The 19,577-nt window shown below is 46.7% G+C and overlaps 1 protein-coding gene and 1 non-coding gene across 2 annotated transcripts in view; one reads left to right on the top strand and one right to left on the bottom strand.

Annotated features, from left to right (window-relative positions):
• Window positions 1-299: 299 nt before the first annotated feature.
• RBP1 (retinol binding protein 1) overlaps window positions 300-19,577 on the bottom strand; it is a 79,446-nt gene continuing 60,168 nt past the window's right edge. The window contains 2 exon segments of the mRNA XM_057739731.1: window positions 300-541; window positions 2,067-2,168. Coding sequence (XP_057595714.1) covers window positions 491-541; window positions 2,067-2,168 — 153 coding nt within the window. The 3' untranslated portion in view covers window positions 300-490.
• LOC130856227 (small nucleolar RNA SNORA33) lies at window positions 5,389-5,518 on the top strand. Its single transcript, XR_009054518.1, has one exon. It is a non-coding gene; the product is annotated as a small nucleolar RNA SNORA33 (small nucleolar RNA).

Raw genomic sequence — 19,577 nt, forward strand, 5'->3', positions numbered from 1 at the left:
TATGCTATCCAAAGAAATGAATCTCAAATAGGCAATCTCCAAGAATTAGTAGGGGATGCTGTGCTGGGCAGAGAATGTTTCCAGGCAAAACACCCCCCCCCCCCCGCCCCCAGCCAACACGGAAACTAACAACAAACAAACAAAGCTACAGTAAGCTAAAAAATAAACAACAAAAGCTGCACAGAAAACCACCATGCAGGCAATCACCTCTTCTGCTTGAGGATAAAACTGACAGTTCTAGAGATAAAGGGTGATAGATTAAACAGTTTCAAAGTATGGGAGTGATTTTTGTTTTTTTGTTTAATGCCAGCTTTCAAGGAAGGACGACTATGGCTGTCACTGTTACACACTCATTCTGTTTAAAACCCATCCAGATGTCTTAATGGGCTCTGTCAGGCGTGGGAGGGTCCTGAGGCTGCTCCCCAAAGCCCCCGGAGAACTCTTCACGGGGAGCATGGAGCGCGTGCTGGGTAGGCTCTCCTCACAGCCTTCACTTCTTCTTGAACACTTGGTGGCACACCTGGTCGCCGCATTTCAGCTCCTGCACCATCAGAAACCAGGTGAGTGACTAACGAGCCAGGCCTTCCTTCTGCCCACCCCCAGCCCTCTGGGTGTCTGTGAGTTGGGGGCGAGTGAGCGGGAATAAAGAGGACACTTAGTCATTCTGGGCAAAGAGCATCACAGAGACCCAATCAGCTGGCGTGCCCTGCAGGTAGCAGTAATTTGATTTTGACACTTGAATTGAGCTCGAACAACTATAAAAATGAAAGATGCAAAGAAATTACCCTCTCGGGCGGGATTTCTTCTACTCTCGTGATTAAAGCAACATCGCTTAATGTATAAAAGGCAGCAAAGCCACAGAGAAGGAAAGGATCTAGTGGGGAGTATTTGGAGTTGAAGGGCCTGGTGAGCTGTCCCTCTGAGGGTGAGAATGTTGGTTGGTGGCAGCACAGGCAGCAAGAGCTCATGGGCTGCAGAAAGGGCTCCCCCAGGCCTGCCTGGGCGGGCAAGATGCTGCCTTTCATCCAGACAGAGGGAGCCCCCAGGACTTATCCGCACCTCGTGACCCTTTGGAAGAGGAGAGGAAAAACCTGAGTGTGGGGACAACCACAAAAATTACTGCAGTAGACAATGACTCCATCGTCTTAGCCACAGGGACCGTTGGGGTTCGTTCTACACTAAAAAAATCCATTATCCAAACCAGAGCAGGTAGGGAAAACCGTGGATGGAAAACACAGTGACTGCCTCCCATTTATCACCAGTTGACATTGCCTCTGAAATAAAGATCTCAGATGAGGCAAGGCTGGCTCTGGAGGGCACCCTGTGACCTGAATACTGACGCGGGAGCCCGGTACCTGCCTGACTCCACAGGTGAATGAATGAAGAGCCATCCATTGAATGAGTCATTCATTTAACAAATGAGTGACTGAAAGCATGAAGGAGTGGAAGATTCTTCACTACTTGAATGTTGGACACATCGATTGTCTTAAAGATTGAAGAGTGAAAAATCAAGTTATCTAGACAGATAAAATTTATTCAAGGAAATCAGCAATTTTTCCACCTGCTCTGTTTTGGTGCCAAATTAACCTAAAATATTTTGGGATCAGGTGGACATACCTTAGGACGAGAGGCCAGGGTCTGTGGTCTACAGGCAGGTCCCAGGCCCAATTGTCCCCAGTGCATCCTGCCCCCACCGCCACCCCTCCCCTCCTAGGCTCACATCACTGACAAGGCCTGGTCTCACACTCCTCCAGGGCCTCTTAATTCCATGCCTCACATTTCTCCCCAGTTGGTCTTTAACAGGTTCCCTGCATTTCTCCTTGGACCTCAGCTTCCTAACTCAGCATTTTGAACTTTCCTTTTAATTGCAGCTGTTCACAGAAACAGCCATATACATTTCCTCCTGGAGTCCCCTGAGCTAGATGGGAATGGCTTTCTGACTATATGACCACACGCATTTGGCTAGAGCTTAGAGGAGGAGGGCAGGGCCATTTTTCTTGTAGAAGCGCCTGGCTGGGTGAACTGGCAGTTGGCATAAGCAGAGTGGAGGGGAGCTGGGGACTTACCAGATACAGCTTGTCCCCCTTGACCCACTGCTTCCAGCCTCGGTTCTCCTTTTCCCCCTTCTGCACACACACAAGGGTATCACCTTCCCAGACGACCAGACTCTGTAATGAGAGGTTTCCAGGCAAATCAAATGTATGGTCTTAATGGGGACTGAATGCATGTAAACCTGCAGCCGCAGTTCCTGCAGCCACTCCCGGGCTCCTGCTTGCCCCCAGGGCAGAGCCCTCAGCTGCAGCCCCGCCAGCATCCCCCCAGCTTCATTTCCACATGCACCTTTCATTCCAGCCAGACCAACTTATCTCGGCTGGTTCTGTTCTCTTCGAAAGACTTCTCCTTTTCCATCTTACCATATGGTAAAGACACGTTTCAAATCGGTGGGGTAAAAGATGCTGAGTTTAACTATGTCACGATGTAAACTTTCTGGAAGGGAAAAATGCCTCCAAGTCAACAGATGAATAACAAACTGGGAAAAATAATTGTAACACATATCAGACAAAGACCTGATGTCCTTAAATACAAAGGGCTCCTGTAAATCAACAAGGAAAAAGATCATTAACCTAATAGGGAATCCAACATAGGACTCCAAACCAACAGCTTATAAGGAAAAAACAAACAAACAAACAAAAAAAACTGACAGAACACCCTAGCAGATGGCTTTTAAACATAAGAAAACTTTCAACCTCACTGATAATAAGAGAAATGCAAATTAAGCCTGTTTGTTTTTCGGATGCAATTCATCCTGTGGTCACAGATCAGAGTCTAATCACACTGAGTTGCAGAGGTGCAGAGAAGCCTGGGCTCACACATGGGGCCCACACAGAAGTCAGTATGAACCTTTTTGCAGGGCAGTTGTAGATTACCTTTCAAAATATAAAGCGGTCTATACTTTTTGACCTAGAAATTTTACTTCTGAGAATTCTCCCTACAGGAAACACATTGTGAGGACTGCTCACTGTAGGGCAAGAGCAATAATAAAGGCAGGGAAGCTACCTAGTTAGCAGAGGGTTGCGTGGGTGGCTCTAAAGCCTGTCCTGTCGTCCAGAACCGGGAGGTGGACTTTCTCCTGGTCCTGGGTTTCCTCCAGGCAGCAGTGCTGATCAATTAGCACAGGGCAGGCAGGAGAGATGCAGAGCTTGTGCTGGAAAACCAGGCTGAGTTGACCAGCAGGTTGGAGAAGCCATAAGAGGCTGAACCACAAGAGGCTTTAATCCCTCTTATTAAATTTACCTATTTACAAATTTCACACCCCGCACCAACGTCTCCTCTTTCTGTTCCCCCGACTTTACCTGTCTTAGTACCTGCCAAGGGATAATCTGTACTATCCCTAAGTGGTCCTTCAAGGCCACCTACCTCTGTGCCCACGTTAGGCTTGCCTGTGGGCACAGAGGTGGTATCATTCCCATCCAAATGGTGGTGTGTTGGTGCTGCCCTTCCTTGGGGAAGACCCTGATGTGAGCTGGTTTTCTTCCAAGTGTGTACAAGCCATATTATGCTAAGGACCAGATATTTGTTTTCCTCTTTGTCTTGCAAACCCAGTTGGTGATAAATGAACCTGTGTCTTTTTTTTTTTTTAATTCACTCTCTTTGCTCCTTCAGGTCTGTTTTTTGGTAGAAATCCGTTTTCTACAGATTGTTAGGTCTACCTATTTCTAAAATAATATTTGACCTTGACCATATTATATGTCTTATGTACAATTTTATTCCTCCTTATTTTACTCTCGGCCCATCCCAGTGTCGCAAAGGGCTGGAAGCCTCATAAATTCCATCAGTGGGCAGCTGGTTAAATACAATATGGTTCCTGCCTGCTCTGTAGCCCTTGAAAGGAGGAGGCAGGTCTACACTTATGGAGAAGAGCAGTCTCCATAGTGTATAGTTTAAGTGAAAAAGGCAAGGATCAGGGCCATGTGTGTAAAAGAAAACTGGAGTGGGGATGCATGCATATGTTTGTACATGTTCTCTGCAAGGAGGCAAAAGAACCCGTAATAGTGATTGTCCTTGGGGAGCAAGCTGAGCGGCTGGGGGCCAGGATAGCAAGGAAATTTTGCTTTGTAGTGTTTAATTTTTTTTTAAGTGTGTGTATGTACTAATACTCCCCAAGTTAATTTAACAATAAAATTCTACATGTTTTCTACAGAAAATACATCTCTTCCTCCTTCAGGGCCATCCTAAGCCTGACTTTTTTTTTTAATGTCTTAGAGAAGCTTAATTAATAAGTTGTTCTGTTTGCTCTTCTGGAAGGGAGGTGTTGTCTGGAATATTCCAGAGATCCCTCCCAAATAGACAGAAAAAGGCTCACATCTTCTATTCGGGCAAGAACGGTGTCTTCTAATCCCCCGGCCCATATTGTCTTACACATCAAGGACAAAATGCATGCTGATTGAATGAATATCTGTCTCCCCCGAAAGGCAACAAGCTCCATGATTGAAGAGACCATGACAGCTCTCCATTTCTTCGACCTCAGACTTGGCACAGTCACCAGCACATAGGAGGTCCCTGAGAAGCCCTGTTGAATAAATCTGCGATTGAATGATTTTGTTGAAAGAGAATCCTGAGGGTAAATCCACACGGGGGAATAAACGGGCATGTGTACATGTTTTCCACTGATGATAGTTCTTGACAGAGTCTCAGTCAGCCCACCTCCTTGCTTTAGCTCTGGTATCACCAGAGTGCACACTTGTCCATCAATATGGACACTAGATGGTAATCGCCTATCTACTTATCTACTTCCTCAAGAGGCTGTGAGGTTTTTGAGGGCAGGAAAGGGGGTCTGGTTCATTATTTATCGATAGCTCCTGACCGAGGTCTTGCATGTAGTAGGGACTTAACAAATCTGTAGAAGGAACAAAGGAGAAAAATGGTGATGCACAGGGGGCCTGTCCTAATATTTTCTTATAATAACTCTTATTAGGCAGGAAAATTAAAAGTTATTCTGACCCCAGAGTAAATTGGTTACTAACGAATCATGGTAATACCTATGATACTGCAGCCTCACTCCTACCTGAAACAGGAAACAGGAAGAGAGAAGAAAATGGTTACATGAACTAAAATGTCACCATTATATTTGCTTTTAGTTGGTGTCCTTTATCTGTGTATCAGAGGAGGCTTTAAAAGGTGGTTCAAATGTCTTAAAAGATCTTGAAATTGAGGAGATGGATATAAGCAAGGAAAACCACTGATTCTGAGCCAGGCTGAAGAGGAAGAGCTTTCTGTGAAGATGAAGAGGATGTGCTTGCAGGGAATTAAAGAAGGAAGTTGGCCCACACTGCAATTTCCCCCATCACCATGTCCAAAGTTAACATCATTAAAAACAGCAGTCCCTTAGAGCCAGCCTATGACTCTGCTTACCTGAATGTGTTTCTGCAGAAATTTAGAAAAAGCTAGCAATAAGAAAGCCATGTTACAAGCCTTAAAGACATTGAAGCCATTAAGGTCCCTGAAAATGGCTACAAGGAAAAAGAAAAACAACAACAAAAATAGCCCTTTGTGGTAGATTAGATACAGGTACTGTGTCAGTGTTAAAGTTATAGAGGTTGATAACTACCCTACGGTTTCATAAGAGAACATCCTAATTCTTAGGAAACACACACTGAATTATTTAGGGGTAATCCTTCAGATTGCTCAGAAAAAAAAATGTGTATATACTAGAGATAGTATGAACAAATGACAAAGCAAATGAGGCAAAATGTTAACCTCTTGGTGAAGAGTATATAGATATTCTTGGTTATACTCTTGAAACTTTTCTGTAAATCTGAATCACTCTCAAATAAGTTTTTTTTGTTTTGTTTTTTTTGAAGGAAAGTAACAGCTCTTTAAATTAAGGTGAGAAAGGGGATTCTCTCTCTCTGCAGCGTTGAGAGCTGATCCTGGAGAGAGGATGGGACTCAGAGAGGATGGAGCATGGAAGGGAGAGGCAGAAGGGTACGTGTTAACAAATGGAACCCTTTAAGGGCCAGAAAGGGCCAAAAGGACATGATTTATTTCAGTAAAAGTGAGTTCTCCATCAACAAAGGTGATAAAAGAATGAGTCAGAGAGGACAGGCCTGCTTTTCAATAGCCCACACCCAAAACTGAGAAGCAAGGGGAAAATGAATCATTTGGAACTGATTAGGTTAGAACAGCAAGGAGATGCAAAAATTCTGAGACAAATTTTCCTATCATTTCTGATGTCTGAGGAATTGGCCTTGCAGCCACACAGTTCAGAAAAGCCTTGTAGATCCAGCAACCCCTTGGAGAGGGATTCCACAAGGGGCTGTTCCAGGGTTAGGGAGCTTAGGGTCTCCTGCCAAGACTGCTCTGGTGGAAGCATTTCCAAAGCACTTTCCATTTCCCGCTTTTCTTTAGCAAAGAGCACTAAATGTCATTCAACCCTGACTCGATGGCTGAGACTGAGATGATCAGTGTGACAGGACAACTTGATTGAGAAATAAAAGATGTCCTGCTCTTCTGGCTTTAGAATCATCCCCAAGGAATGATGACAGCTTTTCCTCCCTACCCGAGGAGAGGAACCAGAGCTTTGGGGGAAGAGTTGAGACCTCAGCTTTGCAGGAGCTCCTGGAAGCATCAGGGCAGAGTGGGGCTCTGGGGCAAGTGGGGCTCATGGGGAAAGGGGAAGGGCAGGGTGGAGGGTCCTGCTTCCTTACGGCGCTCTGAGAGGCTGGCCCTCTGCGGGGGTTAAGAGCATGGATACCTGGACACAGGAATCTCAACCCGGCCCTTCTCAGCTTGAGAGCCACGGCAGAGGTTCTGGTGGCTGCGTTGGCCCAGGGGCAGTGGGTGCCATGAGAGCTCAAACTGCCCACTCCCGTATGAACCACACAGGCTTGAGCTGGACCATGCAATCCCCGGGGTTCTTATATGATGCTAAGATTTGGGTATGGGGATCCTTAAATGTGACTGAGATTGGCGTTCTCCCCATTTCTGTTTGTTGGGACTGCCCAGGTGTAACTGGATTTGGAAAACAAAGTTGTTCACACTGAGCGTGAGTGTGGACAGTGCAACAATGAGTCACTGGGCTGTGATACCACCAGGTGATGCAGGAAGAGAGGGGACCTGCCGTTGGCCCTGCCTTTCCCATCACTGCCCCATGTCTCCCTGCTGCTACCAATCTCTGCCTTATTCACAAAGAGCCCTTTGGGTGAGGGCCTGTTTCTTCTGCAGACTCCAGTTCTTGGGCCTGGAGATAACCCCCCACTCTGCACTCAGAGTTCTCTGCTCACATTAGGGGCCTCCCTATATCCAAACAGTTCAAGCGGCTAGAAGTCTGGTCTTCTGATGCATGGAGGATTTCCTCGATTTTGTCTTGTGGGTTAAGGTGAGGCTGAGACTGAAGCCACAAGCTTACCAGATATTTCTCCCAGTTCCTAGGATTGGAGAAAGCCTGGCTTCATTTAGTCTACTGATTTTTTGTTGTGATTTGCATAGCATTTTTCTAAGAAAATTAAATCAGTTGGGATCATCTAAAATGGATATTTCATAGAAGAACATATGAATGCTCACAGAGCCTGAAAAGAAAAAGAATTCTAGTAACATGAGGCCTCAGTCCTTCATGGCAATGCTTGGCTGCAGCTGAGGAGTTGCCCCCAGGATGAAGCTATGCTATCCAGCTGGCACCGTCACTGTCCTTCCTTGATTCCACCTGGCCCTCTTCATTTTGCCTGCCAGGCCCATGTCAGTCTATGAGTCAGCCTCCTACCCTGGACCCTGGAGAGGTCAGCATCCTTTAATCCCTCCTTGGCGTATAAGCTTCATGCAGAAGCCAGCCTGCCCCTTCCCACTAACCTTTCAATACTTGCTTATTGCCAGTGGCATTAAGTCCATTCTGGTTCCCCTCTCCAGATGCCTCCCAGGTTGTTTCTGTCATTTTTTTCCCTGTGCAGTCAGATAGCCAGCCCCTGCACCAAGAACTTGTGAATGAAAACGCCAAGCCCGGCGGTACCTTCACATCCCGGTTGTCCAGGCCCTTTGTGTACTCGTCAAACTCCACCCCGACCGTGAAATTCACGTTATAGTTTCGTAATATGTTGTTGGTTTGTGTCTTGAACTTATTACCGTCTTGCTCAATGATCTTCGTCTGGGGCAGACGGATGGCGACCTTGCGGGTGGCAAAATCCATATCTGTTGGCAAAGGGAGTTGTGGAGATTATGATGTGCTTAGCCAGACTCATTCATTTCTTTAATAAGGCCAAGCACTGAGGACCAGAGACGCAGATCTCCGGCCGGCCACATTTCTTCGCTTAAGTGGGAAATGCGAAGTGTCTTGCACACGACCAGTTTGGGCATCTCAGTCAACTGTCAGGAAACCCAGGGTCTCTTGGGCACCTCCTTGGGAGCCCTGATGGGAGGGGGAGGTAGTAGGCAGGGCTCACCCCTGAGCTGCAAGTCCCCAATGTGCGTGTGCGCGCGTGCGCACGTGCACACACACACACACACACACACACACACACACACTCTCCCCTCCCCCACAGCAGCTCCCTTCTGTTTGACGTACTGGTTTCCTCCTAAGAGTTTGCTGAACAGAAGACTTCATGGTTTAAAATGAAAAAGCCTGTTTAAAAATAACCAGTCTAGATTCTGAGTAAAGATGGGACTTTTTTCATGCCCACCAAAGGGAAGAAAACATACAGACTTCCATTTTTATGGCAGATTTGGGGGGCTGTTCTGCCTCAGTCATGGCCCCCAGCACAGCTTAGGCATATTTCAGACACTTAATAAACACTTGCTCAGAGATTTCTTTTGTTGTTTTTAAAGAAAAGATGAATAATTGTCTATATTTTTATTATGAAAAATTTCAAACAAACCAAAATAGAGGGGATTCAACAATTGTCAAGTTTTTGCTGCATTTACTCCATTTACATCTTTTTTTGCCTTGATATTTTAAAGAAAATATTATTCATTTCTTAGAGACTATTTGTAAGTAAAACACTAGAGTGTTTCATTTCCTAAACTTTACATTTTACAGTAAGAAGCTAAGTGCTGAGCCTACCTCCTGCTAACCTCTGATTGTGCATAAAATGTCACCCAAGCCAAAACATCACTGTCCTGTGGAGTAGGAGTGGAAACAGAGGATAATACCAGAACTGCTAAATTTCTATCCTTGCTACAAAGGATTATTAAGCTTTTGGTCTCTAGCCAAATCATATTTGGTATTTGACTTCTTTTATGCCTGTGAATTCTTCAGATATCTTTGGGTGCCAATCTAAATCTTTAATTTTTTTTTAAAGAGGTTTACCTGGAAGGTTTCAAAAAACACTGAGATTGATTAGCTCATAACCCAAATTAATAATGACTTCAAGAGTAAGAACAGTTCAGATTCACTGAGTGCGGTTTCTCTGAGAATTCCAGCCTCATCTCTATGGTCATAGGTGATTAAATTTCACATTGTGTGCTATCTGCTGGGGGATCAATATGATTGTGCCCACGAGTGAGACCAGCAGTTACCAACAGTTCATGGAGCTCCACTCAATTCAGAGAACGAACATCTCTGGTGGTCGCATCCCCACCCCTTCTGCTGTCCTTGCCTGGCAGCCAAGCATCACTTCCCTCACCCTCTCTCCCTATTTCCTTTCTGACCCATTTCTTTCTGAATCCCTCTTTGGTCACTATCACTTTCCTCCTCCTAAAGGATCAGGAAGAGGTCCAAGCTGTACACTTGGACCACAACAGAATCCAGGAAGGACCTTGGCTGGTCTTTTGGATCCTAAATTGTATCGTCAGCTTTTATCATAAGGGAATAATTTCAAGTAATACCAGGCAACTCAGAAGGTCAAAGGATTACATACCTGTATCCTAAGTTGAAAAGAGAAATAGGTTCAATCTGATATGCGCTGGTGCATGAATGCTAGTGCCACGCTCAACTATTGTTCACTACTATTGGTTGAGAACCCGCCACGTCTAAGAATTCACCGATGGCCTCCCATCAGGATCACTGGAGAAGTTGTAAAAGCTACAGATTTCTGGGCCTTATCTCAGACCCTGAATCTCTGGGTGGTTTTAGACCTTGGATTTCCTCATAAGGGTCTGTTTGGAGAAAAGACATCAATGATTTAAGAAATTTGAAGGCCATTGTTTAAACACCTACTCCTCATGAGGTAGGAAAAATCAAGGTCGGCCCCAAGGACAGCCTCTTCATGGTAGGTATTAGGCAGCAGGCAAAGCCACCTCCTTGTTTTGCACTTAATGAGGCCATGATGCATGGAGGAATGGCATCCAAAACAGAAACTTTGTAGCATCTGAGCAAGAAACTCTGACCAGGAAAATCCTGGGGCATTGCAATAAAAATGCACAGGTTTCTGATGATTGGATGAAAGACATAGCAGCCCACTGCAGCCTCCTCATTCTTGTGGTCAAGAGGATTTCTCAGCCCGACTCATGTGCAGAGAAGGGTCTCAAGTCATCTTCCAGCAACGCTGGCTGCATTGTAATATCATTATAATATCATTAGCATTGTGGTTTTGGCCCCACCCCCACTCCCATGGCTTTTGCTTAGGTGCTCAAGGGAAAGATTCAAAATGGTGCCTGATGGAAGTCCAAATAAGGAACTGCAGATGACACCATCCTGGGTGAGGGAAAAGGGGAGTCACCCTCACCTAAGCCCCAGAAGGTTAACCCCATATTAGCAACCTAAGCTGCCCCTATTGCATGCCCCTCATTCCCAAGGGCACCCACACGCTTCTCCTTTGAGCGTGTAACTTTCACTTTATGTTCTAAATACTGTAAACTGCTTCTATGTGTGCTCTCGCACATATACTGTGCTTCTAATAAACTCTGTGCCTGCTTTACAATCGTGGTCTCTTTGTTGAATTCTTTCCTGAAAGAAGACAAGGACTGAGGTCCTTTCGCTTACTGAAATCACTCATGGCATAGGTGATGATGTGGAGGCCCAGAGAGGTTAGGTGACTTGTCTAGGTTACACAGTTGAAAAGCAATCACAAAGGTTTGGTAATTGGGTGGATGTGTAGAAGATCAGGTTGGGAGGTGAAAACAGCTTAGGTAACCAAGGCAGAAACAGAGAAGTCAAAGAAAGAATTTTATGGGGGAACTTAGGAGCTAAGGTTTAGGTAAGGTGACTCTGGGGGCCACGCTGTGTGGACCTTTGATAGTTAAGTGATAGTTAAGACATGCCTTGGAACCAGCCAGGAATGGGGCCCCATGGTGGAACCTCCCTTATGAAACTTCACTCACTTCATTCTCCCAAGAAACCCATGAGATAAGCACTATATTATCTCCATTTTACCAGTGAGGAACCTGGCTCAGAGAAGCTGTGCCACTTGCCCTTGATTATATAGCAAGAAAGCAGTAGAGGTGGTAATTGAACCCAGGATGGCCTGTCTCCAGGGCCAGCACTGTGCTCCACAAGCTCTGGGCTGTCCCCTCCCATCATGTCAGACCACCCCAGTCTGTGCACTTTCAGTGGCTGCCCAAGAGACCAGTAACTTCTGACTCTACGTTTCCCCTGGAGCCACAGGGGCTTCTGGATCCAGCTGGATGAGCCCTCCCTGAGAGCAGCTTCTGTTCCCCAGAGCTTGTGTACACGGCCCCAGCCAGACAGTGATTGTTTTCTAGGCTTAGGGCTCTACAAGAAATCAGAGCTGGAGCAACCACACTCCAACCCTGGACACTTTCGGATAGCTTCAGCTTTGTGACTTATGAAATTGTACCTGGGCATGTCCAGGCCACATAGCCTGCAGTCTCCAGGATGTGGGGGGAAGATAAATGCTCTCTCTGCTGCTGTGAATCCTCCCAGCCCTCTCCGCCAGCGTTCATAGAGGCCAGGGGGCCCCACTGTGTTTGCCATGGGCTCAGCCTGTAAAAGACTAGTGGTCAAAGAATGTTTAACAAGCAGAGCTTGTCATCAACTAACTTTGAGAAATGAGGAATTAAAACCAAGACAGGCTGGCTGCTTTCTATACTGAAGAACTTCACAGAGACTTTAATCTAGAAAAGATGCTTTGTAACTCCAATAGCAGGATACGAGATGCAGCCTTTCCCAATGTTATGTGGCCATAGAACCCTCCATGGTGGGATGTCCCGCTGGCCAGTGTTCCACAGAACATAATACAGAAAGGGCTGATAAAACCTCTTCTGAGGCATGTGTGTCTGTCACCTGGGCCCTGCAATTATGGAAATATTCCTCGTTTCATTTTTCTCCCTTTAAGGCAACTACTGCCCCGTTTGGAAAGGAGAAGACCAGACAGGACCAAGTGGTCAAGTATTTCTGACTTAAAAATGAATACTTCCTTAAAATTGCTAAAACCTGCAAAAGAATGTCCTCCACATTCTAGTTGGTATAAACACGTGCTTGTGCTAGGCAGAGGCTAACGTGTCACACTCCGATTTGTGTTTCTCTCTTTCGGCCCCAGAAACACAGCCTAACGAGCTAGGTGATGTCCACGTGTCTAACTTCAGCCCCATCACTGGACACTAGGGTCCAGATCTGGAAGCAGCAGAGAACAGTGGCTGTAAGTGGAGCTCTTACTAACTGCTGCATCAGGCTATTTTGAGGATTAAATTTGATGGCGTTTGTGAAGAGCTCTGCCTAGTAGCTGGCGGCTTGTGGTAATGGCCCCATAAGTGGTGGCTGCTGGCATCATCATAATCAACCCCCGGATCTCACAGGCTGGTTTTCTCGGAATCCTTTGCATTTTTCCAGACTCCCTGTACATCTCCTCCCTGAATCCCTGCCCCTCTCCTCCCAGCCCCAGCCTTGTCTGCTCTAGTATCTACCGCCCTTTCTTGCCTCCTTCCTCTCCTGCTTTCCAGGCCCAGGGTTTTACCCCCCAGGAGGCACTACCTGGCATTTTCCTCTGACTTTTTTATGGGGTTCATTGTTCTTTTCTCCAAAGGTTTAGCTCTCTGAGGACAAGGATGATGTTGTCTCCTTGCTCCATGTTCCCATAGAACCAGGCCCAGGGCTGGGCACACAGTAGGAGCTCGAGAGATACTTATGGATGGGTTAATGTGGGCACCGTGGTCTAGGACAGTGGTTCTCAAAGTGAGGCCCCTGGGCCGGCAGCATCACAGCATGTGGGAACATATTAGAAATGTAAATTCTGGGGTCCACCCAAAACCTACAGGGGGTTGGGCCCTTCTGTTTTTAAAAGCCTTCCAAGCAATTCTGCCGATGCCAACGTTTAGAACTCCTGGTATAAAAGAGTGAGGGTCAGATCCAGGCACAAATCCTGTCCCCAATCTCCTAGCTATGTAAGCTCAAAGAAGTCACTCTCCCTTTCTGAGCCTCAGTTTCTTTCAGTAAAATGGGGAAAAGAAATCTTATATCATAGGGTTATTTACGGATTCAGTTTAAGTGATGGTTAAATGCCTTAGTGCCAAGGAGCTGTTGGGTGTTCATTGCACAGTGGCCTCCACTCCTTGGCCTCTTCTGTTCTGGTCAAACGGTGACCAGATGGGCATTCAGTCCAGAGTGAAATATTCAGGTCATATTTATGCATCCCCACAGCCATCTGCCACTCCACGCAGCCCAAGGTCCCAGACTCTGAAGGAACAGTCAGGGAGGTCTGATTTACCCTCTCCCTCCCTCACATGGCCCTGGTCTGTCACAGGCATTTCATCCAGCCTGACCAAACCTTTGTTTGCATGGACTGGTTTCCCCACTCCATTGTTTGGCCAAAGGGTAGTAACAACTTTAGTTCCTGCCCTAGCCCTCTGTGCTGAGTGAGGTCCAGGCTGTGCTACACCATGCTGGAGCCACAGTTAGGAGATGAGGAAGGAAAACCACAGGCCATGTGTTAACCAGACGAAACAGAGGGGAGGGCGCCAGGCAGTTGACCCTTGAAGGACATGGGTTTGAAGTGTACGGGTCCACGTACACGTGGATGGTTTTCTATAGTGATTACAGAACTACACCATCTGCGGTTGTTTAAATCCGTGGATGCAGAAGCATGGATACGGAGGGTGTACATACATACTAGGTTACAAGCAGAGTTTTGACTGCATGGGTGGTCAGGGCCCGTAACACGCTCTCGCTGCCCACCCCGCAGCCCTGCCCCTGTTGTTCAAGGGTCAGTAGTGCTAAGGAAGAATTGGGAGTTACAGAGAAATTTAGAACTCTAAATTGAAGCGGCCTTCAGAGAGCAAGTCTGTTTTCACTCCACAGTTCTGGAAATCAAAGCCCAGAGAATTGAAGTGGCGGGTTCAGAGTTACCCAGCTGGGACAGCGCTCCTGAGAGTTTGCCTACAAATACTTCCTGTTTATCATTCACAATGAAGGCTCCCCAAATAGAAATTGTTGCCTGTCCCCGGTTGCTCAGAGTGGTAGATTGCAGCTAAAAATGTCTATTGCCAAGAGAACAGGTTTGTCCTGGAAACACCACCTCCAGTCAATCTTTCCAACCAGAGCCAGAGACTCTTACCAGGAGCTCTATGCAAATCGAATCAAACATCGCTTCTTCTCCGGGTTGAAAAATGGCTTGGCCTCTTGGCTACCCTTTGCCATGTGCACAGGCTAGTTAATCATGTCACCTCTGCTCCACCCCAGGGGAGGGAGCCAAACATTCTGTTGGTGGATTCGTGATATTTCTAATCAAAAGGAGAGGTTTAACTGCAGCTATAGAATACACAGGCATACACACACAGATTACAAAAACACTTCTTTGTACTTTGCAGGGAAAAATATTTTCCTGATATGGTATTTGAATGTCAGGGTTATCAAATACGTTTGATCTGCTTTTCTGGATTAAAGGTATCTCCGAGCCTGATTTATAGCCAGGTGAAATGAATTTCTATCTCAGAGGAAAAGGTCCAAAGGCAAGCTATTTCTGAATAATATATATGGCTTATAGCTGCTGCAGAAGAAAAAAAAAAAACACTGAAGTGACTTTATTAAAGCATACTTTTCATAACTGCATTTTGAACAATACAAGCCATAAAGTTGAAATATGAGTGTGCTACTCAACATTAAAATGCTTTGTAATGTGCTTGTGGAAAAAGCTAAAGTTGTAGGCTAAAAGGGCAGGCGTGCTTTGTAAATTAAATAGCAGAGATGCACACGTATTCATCATATGAAATCTGAGGCCCATTCCAAGTACAGCTTCCGTGGGCTTCGAACCTGGACTCCTTCACTCACAAAGCATCAGCACTCAGGCCATTGTGAGAAGCAGAGTGGAAGAGCACTCTTCTCCGTCTTTCCACCCCATTTCCTCCTCCAGATAATCCCTCGAGAGAGGAACTGTGCCTTCCCCTCCTGCCTGCTCCTCTCTTGCCCTCCTGGACACCTCCAAATATAGTCAAATCCTTCCCTGGCCAGCAGAGGCAGGTGGGGATCTGGGGTGCCTCCCTGCTGCCCTCGCACTTTTCACTTCCCCACCCAGAGTCTAATCCGCACTGTCGGGATGCCGGTCAGGGAGGAGGAGCTACCAGCACACGCCAGGGGAGACCCATAGGAAGGGACCAGACTTCTCTTCACCTGGGCTTTTCCCACCCACGCACTGTCCCTGTTTGAAAGTCCAACCAGATGCCACACAAGTAAAGACTTTGCAAGTGTCTAACTTCATTGACTTGTGAGCACCAGCAGGAATCCGAACGTTGTGACATTAACTCCTCGTTGGGTCATCAGACATTCATTCATTCGTGTATTCATTTATTCACTTTTATGCAGGGACTCTGAGCGACTCTCTTGCAATGTTTCTGAGGGTCCTGCTTGTCTACTTTGGAGGTCCTCATTCTGATGAACCTGGCTCAGCCTGAAGCTCCCCCTCCTCTAACCCTACACCAAGTACCCGCACCTGGAACAATGTTGCGGCAAGTGTTTGGGGGTTAGAAGCAGACAGACTGGGCCCCTGTTGGAGCAACACCATTTTCCAGCCACAGGTGACCCCAGGAAAGTTCCTCCACTTCTCTGGCCTTCAGATGCCTCATTCCTTAAAACGGCAAGCATTCCTTTGGCTTTATCCCTGACTCTACCCTGAGCTCTAGATCTTATGTCAAGATGCCAATTTTAATATTCCACTTGGATGCATAATGGGCATCTGAAATCAAAATATTCAAATCAGAATTCTTAATGCATCCCCTCCTGCACAGCACCCCTGTCCAAACTCACTCCTGCCACATCTTCCCCACGTTAGCCGATGGGGTCACTGTCTTCCCAGCTATTCAAGCCTAAGCTTGGGGCCATCTTCATTTCTTCCATTTCCTCTTGTTTCATTTTCATCTGCAAGCCCTGTCAGCTTTATCTCCAAAATATCCCTGTCAGCTTTATCTCCAAAACTGAATGTGTCCTCTCTTCTCCAACCCAAGCCACTATCATCTCTTGCCTGAACAACACAGAAGCCTCCTTAATGGGCCTCCCTGTTTCCAGTTTTGCTCTCCTGTGATTCATTTTTCACCCTGTAGCCATAGCAAACCTTAAAGAATATAAATGAAATGGGCCCATCATAAGGCCTGACCTACCCCTGGGTTCACCACACGCCCGGCACACCAGCCTTTGCATGTTTCTTGAACACATCCAGAGGCTTTGCACTTGCCATGTCCTGTGCCTGGAACAAGACTTCTCAGCATTCAAGCCTCAGCTCCAGTGTCACCTCCTCAGACAGCCTTTCCTGACCACCCATCACTCTCCACCCAATAATTCCTTTTTATCTTCTTTAAGGTACTACTACCCAAATCATCTTAAACTATTACCCTCTCTCTCTCCCACTAGGGTGCACACTCCACAAGGGCAGGGAACTTGTTGCCTCATTTACCACTGCTTCGCCAATGCCTAGAGCACTTCCTGGCCTGTCCTAGGTGCTCAATGCATTTGTTGAAACTGAATTAATTAAATGAAATACTGTATAGAAAGCTCATGATAGCACAATGCTTATCATGGCATGAGAATCATTTGGGCACATGCTCACCTCTGGTATTACACTTCGGCTCCTTACAGTCAGGACAGGCTTTTGAATCCTGTGGGTAATCAGGAAATATTTCCTGGCAAAGACCACTCAGGTAGGAGCTGCTTGACTTCAGCCTCTAAGGCTACCGCTTTCCTGGCAGAATTTTCCAGAGACCCACTAGGACTTTTTGCAGTGGCCACTGCTGTTTTAAATAGTGCATGTTGACTTCATTGAAAAGATGCTCTTCATAGAAGATAACCCTCACCTTCTTTAGTGAATTAAGAGAAGAATTGGATTTTTCCTAATGGTTACAATTTATTGAACAAAGATGTCCTAAAAGATGTCTAAGTGTAACCTTAACTGAGTACTTTTAGAACAGATGCCTTCCATTACACATCCCTATCTTCCTGATTAAAGTTACATGGTGGGGGTTTTATTTCTCAGGCTCACCCCCTGCTTCTTCTCCACACGGTCACCAAATCTAGTCAGTTTCCCGCTATGGACACCCCCCTGGACACCCTCCTTGGCACTGTTTCTGCATCTTCCCAGGGCCACTGCCATCACTTCCTTCTTCAGTTCTCAGACCGTCTCTGCCGATCTGCTCACACCCTGGCTGTCAGGACGCTCATGGCCTCTCTCTCATCTGTACACAGTTCTCAGGACCCTCTCCTTGCATGACATCCTTGGGTGATGTCCACATGTGGTGGTACACTGCTCAGATTTGGCCCTGGCACCTTTCTAACTCTTCTTACCCTCTGCCTTTGCACTTCACCCCTGGCAATACAACTCCGGTTCCCCCTGCCCACACACATCCTTATTGGCCCAACCTTGGCACATGTGCACAGGTCTAGACCTGACTCTATCTCGGCGTGGAGCACTCCTCTCCTTCCTTCAAAATCCCACCCAGAAGTACTCAGGAAGCCTTCAGTGACCTGTCTGTTGCAGCTCCCTCCATACACCCGCAACCCACACACTATTTTAAAAAATTATGTAAGTTTCAGCTGTACAGCATCATAATAACATCTGTATAGACTGCAGAGATATCCCCACCAAAGGTCTAGATACCATCCGTAGAGTGCACACACTTCCGGTTACCACTGTTCTATTGCCACTCTTGTCCTTTCAGGCCCAAAGGACAGAATCACCCACTGTCCCATCTGTGGCAGACTATACGCTCTTAAATGGCTGCGGCACTACCTCTCATCCTACAGGCTGTTCTTTTTTTTTTTATTTATTTTTTATTTTTTTTTGGGGGGTACACCAGGTTCAATCATCTGTTTTTATACACATATCCCCGTATTCCCTCCCCTCCCCGACCCCCCCCCCGGCGAGTCCCCCCCACCCTCCCTGCCCCAGTCCTCTAAGGCATCTTCCATCCTCGAGTTGGACTCCCTTTGTTATACAACAACTTCCCACTGACTATTTTACAGTTGGTAGTATATATATGTCTGTGCTACTCTCTCACTTCGTCTCAGTTTCCCCTTCACCCCCCGCCCCCTCCCATACCTTGAGTTCTCCAGTCCTACAGGCTGTTCTTATGATGTGATTTTGACATTTTGAGAGGCAGAGTCTATGTATCTTTCTGTGGAATGTGGGTGGGCTCATGACTGCTTCAACCAATAGAATACAATGGAAGTGATGCTATGTGACTTCTGGGTCATGAAAGGTCATTCAGCTGCTGTCTCCTCTCTCTTTAGACGCAGCCAGAGTGCTGTGAGGAAACCCAGGCCATGTGGGATGCCACAAGTAGATATCCACAGCCCCAGACAAGGTCTCAGTGGCTGGCTGGCACTAACTGCCAGATACAGGAAGGAAGGAGCCTTTGAGATGGCTCTGGCCCCAGCCACTGTCCTACTGCAACAGAACGAGAGCCTCCTAGCAAGAACCCAGTAGGTGAACCTGGTCAGCTTCCATAACTATGAGAGACAATAATTAAATCACTGTATAGTAAAATTAAGCCACTGCATTTTGGGGGTGAGTTGTCACGCGGTAATAGAGTACAGGCATGCAGTTTGTACATGGCTATAGTTTGTCTCCACCAGTTTGAGCTCCTTGAGAACAGAGACTGAGCCTGGGCCTGCCTCAGATGGCAGCATCCTTCGCTTCCATGGGTGACATCTAAAGCTTTGGTAGAGAAGTTGAGTGATTCCCCATGTACCTTCAGTGCTGGCCTCCCTCCGGGGAAGAGTGGATGGACTCTCCCCTAGTGTTTTATCGTAGCACAGGGACCTTACTTTAGATCTGCCCTCCTCAGGCTGCCTTTTAAACTGAAGACTGCTCCTCCACTCCCTGACGCCTGGGATGGGGAGGACCTCAGGAGGCCACAGTTCTTGAGGTGCTAGCCTACTGTGTTCCCCCTTTGCCTGGCAAAGAAATAAAGCCACTCTTTCTTTATCCTCCATAACTCTGTCTCCATATTTTGATTTGGCATTGTTGCACAGGGAGCCAAGATTTTGGCAACACAGAGCAGCCACCACCTCACTACTACTTGGCCTAATTTGTGTCTTTCTACTCCAAATATCACATTGTACCTGACCAGTGAGACCAAGACCAAGCCTGCTAGCACCAACTCCAGCAGCCACTCCTCCTGGCTTTCCACATCCTCCTCTAACAACAGAGGGGAGGGTGGGGGTTAGCCGCTCTCTGAGTCCACGGAATTTGAGGAGCTAATGAGGCCCTCAA

The sequence above is a fragment of the Hippopotamus amphibius genome, chromosome 6 (genome assembly GCF_030028045.1).
Source record: "Hippopotamus amphibius kiboko isolate mHipAmp2 chromosome 6, mHipAmp2.hap2, whole genome shotgun sequence".
NCBI lineage: Eukaryota > Metazoa > Chordata > Mammalia > Artiodactyla > Hippopotamidae > Hippopotamus > Hippopotamus amphibius.